The sequence below is a fragment of the Platalea leucorodia genome (assembly GCF_965183815.1).
Source record: "Platalea leucorodia genome assembly, chromosome: 11".
In the NCBI taxonomy this organism is placed as follows: domain Eukaryota; kingdom Metazoa; phylum Chordata; class Aves; order Pelecaniformes; family Threskiornithidae; genus Platalea; species Platalea leucorodia.
The window spans coordinates 9189866-9203462 of record NC_138833.1 but is presented as its reverse complement, the minus strand read 5'-3'; the positions used below and the strand labels follow the sequence as shown (position 1 = coordinate 9203462).

The window sequence follows — 13597 nt, the reverse complement described above, 5'->3', positions numbered from 1 at the left end:
TTGCACAGAGAGAAGGTGACTGCTTCTACCCCTGCCTTGAGGCAGGAAAGCAGAGTGCAGAGCGCAGGTCTTTCTGCCTACAGAGATCTTGTCGCAGTGATCCAGCAATGAATGCAGAGGCCAACACATTTTAGGAAGTGAGTGGATACAGTGAGATAAAGTGGCACAAGTTACCAGCCTCGCAGGCCCTTCTTGGGGTTTCTCGCGTATTGAGTCCAGGACATATATTAATCCCAGGGGATGGCTTCTTTTTTATTCTGTGATCTGTCTCTTTCACTTGCGCAAGGAGATCTCTGAGCTCAAACTGAGACAGCAGCCACACTGTGGAAAAGCAGCTAATTGTTGAGCAATTGAGAAGGATGAAAACATACCCTTTCTCTGACAACCAGAAGAGATGACAAGAAAGCTCCAGCAAGGATGCTAATACCGTGAATCAGTTTGTTGGACAAGGTTGTCGAAGCACTGCAGAGTCAGGGACAGGATTCAGGCTGGCTGTCAGTAGGACTGAGTACAGGGTGCTGGGGTGGCTCAGATGCAATACAACCTCAGGTCAACAATACCTTAACACTTCAGCTTGCTGCTTTGAGAAATGGGCTGGAGCCAGCCACTCAAATACAAGCCCTGCCCAGTGCCTCCAAGTCAACACCAGCTGAATAGAGAAAACGAAAAAACACTCTAGGACACGGACTTTGCAGCTTCACATGATCAACACTTGCAAAGAAAACAGTTCTGTGATCACAAGTGCCTCATTATCAACGGCACCAGCATCAGCACCAGCAGCAGGGACTGCCTGAGCTTTCACACACTGCAACAGTATTTAGCAAGTATGGGGAATCCCCGGAACAACTCTGGAAAGGGCTCAGTCTGTGCCTTCTTATACAGCAGGCCATCTTGCTGATCACATGTGGACATAATCTTTAGCGGAATGTATCTGCACACTTCAAAGCTACAGTGTTCAGATGTTCTATGTCCCTTGCTGAACTGGGACCTCTGGGTAGGGAGGTGCATCTTCATTACTGGCCAGCCACACAGATGGTGGCATTTTGCTTTTCTGTGGGGCATCAGTCACTTACCAGCAATAGACCAAGCCAGTGAGGCTGCTTCACAGCCACACGTGGCTACTATTCCTGATATGTCCCCCTGGCAGAAAAGAACTTCATTCCATCTTTGCTTGCTCTAGGCCATGCAGCAAAGCATGAGAAATCACTGTCAGACAATCAGCTAGCACCACAGTGTGTTTGGATGGAGAGCGAGTGAGCAAACAGTGGATTAAATAGATGAGAAGGGATGGATAGTTAGATGACAGGTAGAGATAGTTAGATGATATGTAGAGACAGTATCGGAACGGGTGGACGGAGGTGGATGGATGCAGGCAGTCTATGGGAGAGATGCAAAGACAAGGTGCATGATGGTGGTTAGAGTGCATAAGAATAAAATAGGAAGGATGAGACTGATCTGATAGCGGGTAGTCAGGGCTGATCCTGCCATCCCATTGTTTCAACCCACTGTAACTCCCCTGTTTACAGTTGGGTTCTTGACTCCTCTGGGCCTCAGCCGTCTGCTACTGAGCTGATTCACCCAAGATGATCGCAGACCATCTTCTGAAGTGTCCAGGGTGGCTCTATCCACCTCCAGAAGGCTCTAGTCTGTAGCCTGGCATTCCTTGGCTGTTGCCAAGTCCTAGCATTAGGAGGCTGGGCAGGTGAGTATGGAACTAGGTGCTCAGTGGGAAAAGCAGGTGACATGTGAAAGCCCCAGGAAGAGAATCAGGTTCCTGGGGGCCAGAGGCCATGAAGGGTGGCTATCTGGGGTGCTCTCCCCAGCACTCCCTCTGTGAGGTGTTAAACCACTTGAGTTTCTGGGCTGGAGGCTCCAGGCATCAAACATCTCCGCTGCAAAGTGGTGAGTGGGGTACATCTCCTGTGAGCTCCCCAGCATAAGCATCACGCCCCTAGCAGGCCCTGCTTTTACTCAGGCTCTTTTGACCTCTTCCAAATATTCATCTTCAGGGGAACAAACCCAAATAACTACATTTATGCTTCAGCATGAAGTGGGAGTCATTGGTCTGACTGGACCAAGGGATCTGGTAACGGATATGTTCTAGGCTGCATAAACAAAATTACCCCGCTGCAGGGAACAAACACACAGAATTTGAGTATCAATGACCCCTGGGCCATGCAAAGCTGCTGTGGGCAGACTGGTATCACTCTGCTGGTGATGCCAGTGGCTGCTCATATCTCAGAGCTTTTCAGCTCTTCCAGTGCTACTAACACAGCAGTATTCCTAATACCAAACCATAAGCTTGACGTAAGGAGAATATCACAGGGTTTGTAAGATTAATAGCGATGGATATGTGGAGTTAGGAGCTGCCAGGGATCCCATTTCAAGCTTTGTTCAGTGGCCATGAGAGCTGCTGGCCTGCTTTTTGAACAAATGCTGAAGCTCGTCACATTACAACGTGACTCCAGAAGCTGGGCTTTGCTGAAGTACCAAAATGCAACCATGAGTACTGGTGAGGCATAGGTGTTGATTTGTCACTGTCCTTCCATGGCCAGCAGTTCTGAACAAGGAGGGATAACATCGACAGTTGAAAAGGAGACATCCCAAAGCTTTGTCTCCAAGGGGCAGAGATGGAGCAGAGGAGTACTTTGTCATAAGATCTCCTGGAGCTCAAACAGCAACAGCAGAGCAAGGTAGAGAGTTGCAACAACCTGGATTATACTACAAGGCTTGTAATGTTTGTTGGTGACTGCTGGCTTTCAAACACCAGTTCCAGGTGATTCTATGAAAATGGAGTGTCTCATTTTAAAGACAGTAAGTTTTCTGGACAGTTTGGTAACAGGGTCTGAGTGCACCTGTGGTAGAAAATCAACAGTACTAAGGCAAAACTCCAGTGTGGCCAGGTGCAAATCTCATGTTTTAAAGCCACTCTCATTACTTTTAAGCCTGGACTCAGTATATGTGATGGTCACTGCTGGAATGGTGAACTAGCCCATTCTAGAGACACTGCTGCAGGGAACTGCCCCTTTAGAGAGACACATCAGCCACCCTTTCCTAACCAAAGGAATTTCCCACTCCATGGCAATGCACAGTAAAACACTGAAACACACACACAATATTAATAAAATAAAATAAAATAAAATAAAATAAAATAAAATAAAATAAAATAAAATAAAATAAAAAGTTATATGCAATATCATGACAGCATCTTTAACAAAAAGGGGTGAGAGATCAAGTCACACAATCCCAGGTACACTGCAGTTTATGGAGCTTTCTTTACAGAAGGAGAATTTCATGTGATGCATATCAGCTGATAATGGGTTGCTAAGTAGTGAAGGACACTGCACAGCCACTTAGGAATCCAGACAAACAAAAGTCCTTTTTTTTTTTTTTTAACACAGAAAAAAACAAGTCAAATGCCAGTGCTTTAAAGAAAAACACTAGAATGACTGCACTTACCACCTGGTAAAGGGTTAAAGAGCAGAAAGAGAGGTTCCAGGAGCAGAAGGAAGGAAAAAAAAAAAAGGAGGAGAAGGAGAAGAAGAAATTAATGTTACACATGAGGAAAAATAAAGAGAAGATTTTTCAAAGAAAAGCTCAGGTATTTCTACACCTGCTCAAAAGAAAGCTATTTTTTTCTTTGCCTAGATACCATGAGATCATTTCTTATTACCAGGCCTCTTAGCCAGCTTGTCAATGAAAAATAGAAATGGTAAGGTTTTGGAGGTTAGGGGCTTTTTTGCCTTTTCAATAATTTCTGTCTTCCTAGAGACATATTTTGGATTTTTTTTAAATTAAAAAAAATAGACAAAATATTATTTTGGAGTGAAGTTGCATAGTTTGCCTTCTGCCACAATGTTTCTTTTGCTGTTGCAGGAAATACTTTGATGAAAATATTTCATTGGCTCCAATCATTTTAGCTGAAGGATGAATGCTATGTGAGTCCCTCCCAGAAGCTGTCCCCACTGCTATCCCACCGCATGCAGAGACACTTTGCCTAGACATGTCACTGGCAGCCACGTGGGTGGGAATGGACCCAGTGGCCAGTGTAACGTTGGTCATAGGCTGCCAGTTCCCCAAAGGATGAGGCTGCAGCAGCTGTAACCAGCTTAGTGAAGGCCACAGTGCACATCTAGAAAGGATGCTCTTGCTGAGACCAGTAATTCCTTCACTGGCTGCTGTGCTCAAACCTTGCCACTGTTACAAAGGCAGGATCTGTGCTGCAATGATGGGGAGGGTCTCCCAGGTGGACTGTCAGGATGACAACAGTGATGCTGGTTGCCTTTGCACCTTTGCCATCATAGGTGAAGAGCACTCCTATAATGTCTCTCCTCTTCCCACCCTCACAGAAAAAGGCTCCTCTCACAGGTGATTATAAACCAGTATGCAAAAAAAGAGCTAGGTTATGGCCTACTGTCCCCTCATTAACAGGCTAATGAAGAGAAAATCAGGGCAAGTCTCTGCAGATGCACAACAAATTGTTACCAGCTGGAGGCAGAAGAGGATTCTGATGATACAGCTTGGAAATCATGGGGTTGTGGGGCAGAAAAAGGGAGTGTAGGTTTCACATGCAGAGGCTGCTATAACATGCCATCCTCCCATGCCTCCTCCACCTTCACACAAGTTTGGGGGAGTCTGTGGCTCCAGGTCTGAGCTCTCAGAGGAGCTACGAAAGAAGGTACTGCAGTGACCTGAGACTTGAGGAGCCCCTCTACCCCTGTAAAGGGGGCACAGCCCGCTGAGGCTTACAGCCATGCCCTATGCCTGTACCATAAGGCTGGAGAGCAGGGAGGAGATCTGGGTCAATGGTGCCTACAGCCTTCCACAGCACTGAGCAGGGCACAGAGTCCATGCATACTCCCAGATGTATGCTATGACAGGGGTCTCCAAGGGTACACAATGTCCCAGTGCTATCCCCTATGCCCAGTCCCATCTCCCCTCTGCAGTTATTTTTCTTCCCACTCTGCTCTCCTCTCTACACTCTAGTTGACCTTTTAGGAACAAATCCAACCTATGCTGCCTGAAAAAGCCTCTAAAAGGTGGTGAGAGATCTTAACACCCTCTGCTGTTTTCCAACCACACCTTTGGGCACTGAGCTCTGCTCACCCTACTCTTTGTCCAGACGCCTCTCTGATATGAAACTCTCCAGTGGCTGTCTGTTACATCTTGGGGAAAAGGCACAGCTGGGACTTACTTCATGTTTTGGGAAGCAAAGATCAAATCTAGACCTGTATGAAACCACTGACTCCCTTGCAGCAGTTTCTGGGATGAGGGGAGCCTCAGGTGTCTGCACCACAAGAAATAGCAGCACAATTGGTGCTGCTCTTTGCTAGCTCCACAGAGACTGGCAGTGAAGACCTCTCTATGAGAGCTCCTGGGACAGGGCTGATGCATGCAACAGGTCCTGGGAAGAAAGCTGCATTGCGTGTGCCTGTATAAGATAACTGATGTCAGCAGGAGATACGCCTTTGGCTTGAGTGTGGAGTGACACTAAGAGGACTGTCCCCAGGTCTGGGTATGGCACTCAAAATACCCCCTGGAGGTCGTCAGAGTACTCTCTGCCAACCTATCTCAATTTTCCAGCAACACATCCTGCATAAGGGGACAGACCTCTATATTGAGAAGGAAAAAAGGAACAACGCACCTCCAAGTACTACTTACATGGCCATGAAGGTCTGTGTTTAGCAGCATCAGGGCGCAGGTGAGCGTATGAATCCCATCTGAAACACACAACAGTCGGATGGCTATGATTAGTCCCCTTCCCACGTGGTTTTGATGTTTGCTGTCTTGGCAGCCCACCCATTGCAAAACCAAGGCTAGTTGCTATGTCTGGGGACCTTAAAGAATACCTGTTTCTTTCAACTGTGCAAGACAGTTTAAAAAAAAAAATTCCTCTATTCCTTCAAACTTAACCTTTTCCTGAAACAATCACCAGGTAATTGGCTTTAAAGCAGTTCTGTCAATGGCTTTCTAAAGACCAGGCTTCCGCTGAGTGTTCTTCCATATCCATTTTGTGCAAATGCCATTGCAGAATGGGGCAGACACCCTGGCAAACAGAGCTAGTTTCCCTCCAGTTGATCACAGCCACCTCAGGGTTTTGTCCTGAGGTCTTTAGCCAGCATTCCTGGGCAGCCTGTAAGCTCTTGAGTTGTTCAACAAATATTATTACTACAAATGAGTGCAGCACTTTTGTCTCTCTCACTTAATAAAACTCACATGAAGTTTCCTTCTGTTTGAGACAGCACAGCACCCTCTTCTGTACCAGGTAGCCTGGTGGCTTGCTGTTATTTCAAAAACATGCTGTGTCCTGAAGCCGTTCAAAGTCAAGGGACTAGTCCCCACGTACCACATCACAACAGTGAGATAAAAATGCACTCTGGCACGTGAACTGGTCCTTGCAAGGACCTCACAAAAGGGCTAGAGAGCACCAGGGAGGAGGCAGGGGCAGAAATACTACAGCCTTGGTCTTTGGCCCTGCTTTTGGCATGACTTTGTGTGCTCACACAGATGGGCTGCTCCACAGACCAAGCCAGACATGACATGATGCTCCTGGCTTATTTCTCTTGTGCATGCTGCTCTCTGAATTGGTGCCCTAGGGTCAGGCTGTGACTTACCCCCAGTCCTGGCTGGGGAAGTGACAGTGGTCTCTTCTTGTGGGGGTAGATGTGCAGCCACAGGGAGCCAGTTGTGGACCATCCCCATCCCGGTCAGCCACTAAACAAAGTTTCCATTTGCGTGGAATAGTGACAAGCCCTGAGCACCCCATGCTCAAGGCCAAGCTCTGAATACTGCCAGGTAAAGGCAACCAAACACATGAGCCCAGGATGAAGGCAACTGGGCACATGAGCTTCTCCCTTCCCTGGAATAACCATGGTCTCTGAGGAAGGAAGGGTTTCTCATGGGAACATCACGTGTTTCTCTATGAGGGCTGACAGTCCTGGGGACATGGTGTGATGGACATCCCCTTTCAAGAATCAGTTCTTAAGAAACATGCTTCCTTCACTTTCACAAGAAGCAGCTTTGGGCTTAGGACAACATGCCTCCCCAGTGCGTTCTTTGGAGTCTCTGTGGGAGGTTCTGGGCTGACATCTTCATCTGGCTTTACTGTATCTCTTTGGTCACGTAAATCATGTCCCACATGGCCCCAAGGTGGAGCTGGTGACTCAAAACTTGCTATTCTTTCACTGTTGCTTGGCTCAGTTGCGTTCACTTTTTCTCTCTGCTCACACAGTGTCATAGCGCAACCATATAGTTCTTCCATGTCTGGGCTTTGTCAGTACAGGAAAGCACTAATAATGTGTCCAAAACACCACTCTCTGGGAGAAAAACCAGCCACCCAACTCAGTGGTCAGCAGGTCAGAGCTTCTGCTACCCTCATCTGCAGCATCCTATAATACAGGCTGAAGTGACCCTTGGTGTTGCAACAGCCACATCTCCATCAACGGAGGAGTTATTGAATCAGCATGTAGCAATGCCCTGAAATGTCTCAGAGCGCTTTAAGACCTTCTAAGCCACCTGATCATCTCCAGACAAAACTGCCTTGACTCCATCATGCCTGTATGCCAATAGACCATCACAGCCAGAGGTGTTTCTTTAGAAATCCAGATAATACACAGTGGGTCAAATTTCATCTTGGTGAAACATCCTTTGCAAGTTTAGGCTGGATGCAACAAGACGGAACTGCTTCCTGAAGAAAGAGCCTGCAATAGCTTTCTCAAATTACCACGCATCTAGTGCATGCTTTTGTAGTATCTGCAAAAGATGTGACCTGAAGGAGCCACTTTGCTTCCTTCCATTGCATCAGATTTAAGTAGTACTTGGATTACAATTGTATTTTTCAAGCCCCATTCAATTCCAGTACTGAGTGCAGTTCTGTCCTGCTTGGGACTCATTCAGTTTACATTTGGTCTGCAGTAAATGATCCTGCTTAGCCTTGTGAAATGTGCTGCCACCATCATAGGCAATGCTGTGGCCCTAAATGTTAATGAATAGGTCATGACAGCAGCAGCAGTAATATGTTTCAGATCCAGTTTTCCTTACTCTTAATAGTTCAGGAGTGTAGCATTTTAAAAACAGGTCCTACTAGCAGCAGTGACATCTCCACTGAGGGCCATGCAGTTATGGAAGAGTTTAACTTTCTGGCTTCATTAGTGTCTGCGTTAGCAGGCACCTTCTCGCAGAGTGTTCAGAACCAGGATCTAATTTCTCTTCTGAACAGTTGCTGTAGGGTGGCTCCATCAGCAGCTTTGTAACCCATGTTGCCATAGCAAAGCTTGTGGTTTTTTTGACTAGTCACTGCCCTCCAAACACCCTCATGCTGAAGGGTGTGGGATGGAGCCAGAGGTCTGACCCTCTGTGCTCCAGCGCAGCCTCTGCTCAAGTTGATGTGTGCATGCCCTCACAGTGGGTGTTAGACACCTGAGGACCAGAAAGGGAGAAAGGGTCCCAAGACCCTTGTCAGTAGGAGTCGGGGTGGATGCAATATGGTTGGGGATCACTTCCACAGGGAGGTGTTGAAGAGGGGTCAGGACTTGGAATTTGGGATATTTCAGTTGGGGACTGCTGCTGAAAATTCAGCCTGTAGCTTAATGCCTACAGGTGGAGGACCCTTCACAGGGGAAGGTCCTCTTTCGATCAGTGGGGTAGAACATCACACAAACACAGGGAAATTAAACCTAAACCTGTACTTTATTGAGATACCACTGATAAAAACAAAGAGGTCATTCTGTTTTGAGAACAGCTTGTGTCCAGTTAGCTTGGCAGAGGGACTGGAGGGTTCAAGTGACACTAGGCACTGCTGCTATTTGGGAAGCCTGCAAGATGGAGACAAGCAGGAGCTCTCAGACATAAGTGGCATATTGCATGCTGAAGGGGTGGAGACGGAACAACTGGCACTGCTGTCACATCAGCAGCCTGATTTCCATCCATGGGGGCATTTCTAGATCACAGAATCATAGAATTATAGAATGCTTAAAGTTGGAAAGGACCTCTGAGATCATTGAGCCCAACCTGTTAACCTAACTGCCTGTTCCACCTCTAAACCATGTCCCTAAGCACCACATCCACATGTTTTTTGAATACTTCCAGGGACTGTGATTGTACCACTTCCCTGGGCAGCCTGTTCCAATGCCTAACCACTCTCTCCATGAAGAAATTTTTCCTAAAATCTAATCTAAATCTCCCCTGGCACAACTTGAGACCATTTCCTCTCATCCTATCACTTGTTACTTGGGAGAAGAGACCAACACCCTCCTCACTACAACCTCCTTTCAGGTAGTTGTAGGGAGCGATAAGGTCTCCCTTCAGCCTCCTCTTCTCCAGGCTAAACAACCCCAGCTCCCTCAGCCGCTCCTCATAAAACTTGTGCTCCAGACCCTTCACCAGCTTTGTTGCTCTTCTTTGGACACGCTCCAGCACCTCAACGTCCTTCTTGTAGTGAGGAGCCCAAAACGGAACACAGTGCTCGAGGTGCGGCCTCACCAGTGCCGAGTACAGGGGCACTATCACCTCCCTGGTCCTTCTGGCCACACTATTCTTGATACAGGCCAGGATGCCATTGGCCCTCTTGGCCACCTGAGCACACTGCTGGCTCATGTTCAGGCAGCTGTCAACTAACACCCCCAGGTCCTTTTCAGCCAGGCAGCTCTCCAGCCACTCCTCCCCAAGCCTGTAGTGTTGCATGGGGTTGTTGTGACCCAAGCGCAGGACCTGGCACTTTGCCTTGTTGAACCTGATACAGTTGGCCCATCGATCCAGCCTGTCCAGATCCCTCTCTAGACCCTTCCTACCCTCCAGCAGATCAACATTTCCACCCAACTTGGTGTCAACTGCAAGCTTACTGAGGGTGCACTCAATCCCCTCATCCAGATCGTTGATAGAGATACTAAACAGAATCAGCCCCAATACTGAGCCCTGTGGAACACGACTCATGACCGGTCGGCAACTGGATTTGACTCCATTCACCACCAATCTCTGGGCTCAGCCATTTAGCTGGTTTTTTTTACCCAGAGGAGAGTATACTTGTCCAAGCTGTAAGCAGTCAGTTTCTCCGGGAGAATGCTGTGGGAAACCTTGTCAAAGGCCTTACTAAAGTCCAGGGAGACAACATCCACAGCCTTCCCCTCATCCACCAAGTGGGTCACCTTGTCATAGAAGGAGATCAGGTTGGTCAAGCAGGATCTTCCCTTCACGAACCCATGCTGGCTGGGCCTGATCCCCCGATTGTCCTGCACACGCCGCATGATGGCACTCAAGATGATCTGCTCCATGACCTCCCCTGGCATGGAGGTCAGGCTGACAGGCCTGTAGTTCCCTGGATCCTCTTTCTGACCCTTCTTGTAGATGGGTATCACATTAGCTAACTACCAGTCAGCTGGGACCTCCCCAGTTGACCAGGACTGCTGGTAAATGACGGAAAGTGGCTTGGCAAGCTCCTCCCCTAGCTCCCTCAGTATCCTCAGGTGGATCCCATCTGACCTCATAGACTTGTGGGCATCCAGGTGGAGGAGCAGGTCAGTGACTGTTACCTCTTCGATTATTAGAATCATAGAATCATTAAGGTTGGAAAAGACCCTTAAGATCATCGAGTCCAACCGTTAACCTATCACTGCCAAGTCCACCACTAAACCATGTCCTCGAGCACCACGTCTACCCTTCCTTTAAATACCTCCGGGGACGAAGACTCAACCACTTCCCTGGGCAGCCTGTTCCGATGCCTGACTACCCTTTCGGTGAAGAAGTTTTTCCTAATATCCAACCTAAACTTCCCCTGGCACAGCTTGAGGCCATATTGGAGCTTCATTCTGCTTCCTATCTCCATCTCCCAGCTCAGGGGCCTGAATACCCTGAGGATAACCAGTCTGACTATTAAAGACTGAGGCAAAGAAGGCATTAAGTACCTCAGCCTTCTCCTCATCCTTTGTAGCGATGTTTCCCTCTGCATCCAACAAAGGATGAAGATTCTCCTTGGCCCTCCTTTTGTCGCTTATGTATTTGTAAAAACATTTTTTGTTATTCTTAACTGCAGTGGCCAGTTTAAGTTCTAGCTGGGCCTTCTAATTTTCTCCCTGCATAACCTAACAATATCCTTGTAGTCTTCCTGAGTTGCCTGCCCCATCTTCCAAAGATGGTAAACTCTCTTTTTTTTTCTGAGTTCCACCCGAAGCTCTCTGTTCAGCCAGATGCCTGTAAGCAGGTGTGTAGAAGCATTCATGTAAGTGCGAACGTGGACATACTCATGTCTGGATGTGTGCATGTGCACATGTGTACCAGGAATGACCTTTCCCATTTAAAAATGTCAGAAGAAACTATATCTACTTAAAAATAATAATGGGGAGGGGCTGAAAGTAGCTAACAAAATCTGCAGCTCCAGTGAGCCCAGAATTTACCCAGCTGTGCTTTCTCCTGCTGCAGTTGTATATGCAAGGAACACAACTCCTGTGCGTGGCAAGCCAACAACATTCCTCAATCTGCATGGAAATGTCTTATTCCATTCAATGGACAAGGTCTTGGGCTGAGCTAGCACCAGCCACTCATTTGCCCACAGCCAGCAACCACTTTACAAGCCACGATTGCAGTAATTTGCAACCCCTGAGAACCACTCACCACCTCCCCTGGTGCTGGGCATGGCCACTGATCCAGGCTACAGCAGAGGAGCTTGTCTTCAGCACAGCTCATATGTACTTGAGAGGACAAGGTTCCCTGGGAGACCCACACTCAGATCCTCAGATCCTGAGGGGACTCATCTTGCTCTCTTTGGGGGGGCCTGCACAGCACCTGGTGTTCCCAGTCCCTCCTAGGGATAATCAGCAGGGCAGGATCCCAGAGAAAGGGAGAAGCTGCAGCCTTGCCTGCCCCGTGGGTGTTATTCAGACCTGGCTGTGGATGGTCGGTTTTACACTCAGGCTCTGTGACACAGGTGCACTGTGAGTGTGCAATGGACAGTAGAGCCAGGGAAAGAAAACGGTACCTTCAGACGTGCTCTCCTCTGGGTTGCACTGGCAGTATCGCCGGGAGAAATGAATCAGCACCCGCTCCCTCTCCTGCGTCTCTCCCATCAGTGGGAACGCTTTTAAGAATGTCCTGCAAAGAGAAAGTGATACTTAAAGATGTCATGGATCAAACTGCTGGGCAGTATCCATGCTAAGGAGGGAGACGGAAAGTGGGTCCTGAGAGCAGCTAGGAAGGCCTTTGTCCTCCCCCCAGCCTGCATACCCTGCAGGTGCAATGACAAAGGTGTCTATGGAGCCAGCTCTGAGCTGTGTAGGGAAACATGCTGTCAGCTGAGATCTAACCCATCTCTCGGTTGATGGCACCAGGATGGGTTGTTCATCCCAAGGGAATAAGTTTCTCCCACTTCCTCTGATTTTGTGCGGGATGGGATTCCTGGGAAAGCTGCTCTCCACCATGGGGAAGCAGGTTGTGTGCCCTTCTGTTCAAGCCCACTTTTGGTGGCAGTAGCTTGTGCCAAACATGACACCAAAGCAAAGATTAAATGACAGCCTGGAGCTCCCCCCAGTCCCTGCTCATATCACACGGACAGCCTCCATGGCATTGGGAAGCCTGGAGGAGAAACCCACCGCACTGCTCCACTCTGTCCATCCCAGGCCCTACGCGGGAGTGCCAGAGACCAGCTCACCTGAGTGCTTTGTCAAGTGTCAGGCCAGTGAAGTCAAAGAAGCTGAGATACTCCTCTGCTACCAACTTGCTAAATTCGTTACTGTAATTAAAGAGGGAGTAGTCAGCCCTTTCATCAGGGTAGAAGACACTGTCTACAAGAGGAACAGCAGACTGCTGCCTCCTGGCCAACCCAAACTCCCAGCAAGACACTGCAGACGTGATCCCAGACCCAGGGGGATTTTCTCCTAGCTTTAAATGCTGCTGGAAGACCTCCAAAGGGCCCTACAGTGCCGACAGCCTGGCACTGTGGCTGCCAGCCCTAGACACTTGAGAATGAGAGATGTGGGCCCCCAGTGCCCCCCTCTGCTGTGCTACTGGTCAGGCAGAGCCTCCTGCCAAACCAGCCAGGAGGAGGAGGTCATAAGGATGTCCTGCGCTCATCAGGCACCTTCTCTCTTACCTAGTCCTCTCTCATTGCTGGACGTGCCCTCTCCTCCTACTGTAATATTCCTGCTCTCCACATTGGCTCCCATACCACCTTCTCACCACAGCACCTTGCTCGCATGTCAGCTGGATGCCCCTGGAAACTGGAGGAGGAGAGCTCAGATGAGCTTCTGGCCCTGCTCATCGCTGAATGCTTCTCCAGAAACCACTCCCCTGCCATGTTTTTGAAGGATGCTTGCAGACGTGTTGCCTTTAAAGCCAGAATGGGTGCTGTTAAGTTCCTCTATCTACACAACTCAGGTAGCAGAAGTGCAAGAATAATCAATGAATGCTGGCAAGAAATGGGAGATGATCTCAGTATGCTCAGCCTTTGCTATATACAATTCCTTTTCTTTCTCCCCACAAAATGAAAAGCATATTGCTAAGCGTTGCACATCCAGTTTCACCACGGGACATGTTACAGGCAGAACTCATTGCTTTTCCTACAGCATTGTTTCATCTTCTGCTGTGAGGTGAATGCTGTAAAGCCTCTTGC

At 48.3% G+C, this 13597-nt stretch overlaps 1 protein-coding gene across 1 annotated transcript in view; it reads right to left on the bottom strand.

Moving 5' to 3' along the window:
• The window catches only part of PSD2 (pleckstrin and Sec7 domain containing 2), a gene marked incomplete at both ends in the record, with an annotated part of 49342 nt that overhangs the window by 20681 nt on the left and 15064 nt on the right, over positions 1 to 13597 (bottom strand). The window contains 3 exons of the mRNA XM_082323986.1: positions 5662 to 5720; positions 11969 to 12081; positions 12638 to 12718. Of these exons, the coding sequence (XP_082180112.1) occupies positions 5662 to 5720; positions 11969 to 12081; positions 12638 to 12718 (253 nt within the window). The remainder of the gene's footprint in view (positions 1 to 5661; positions 5721 to 11968; positions 12082 to 12637; positions 12719 to 13597) is intronic.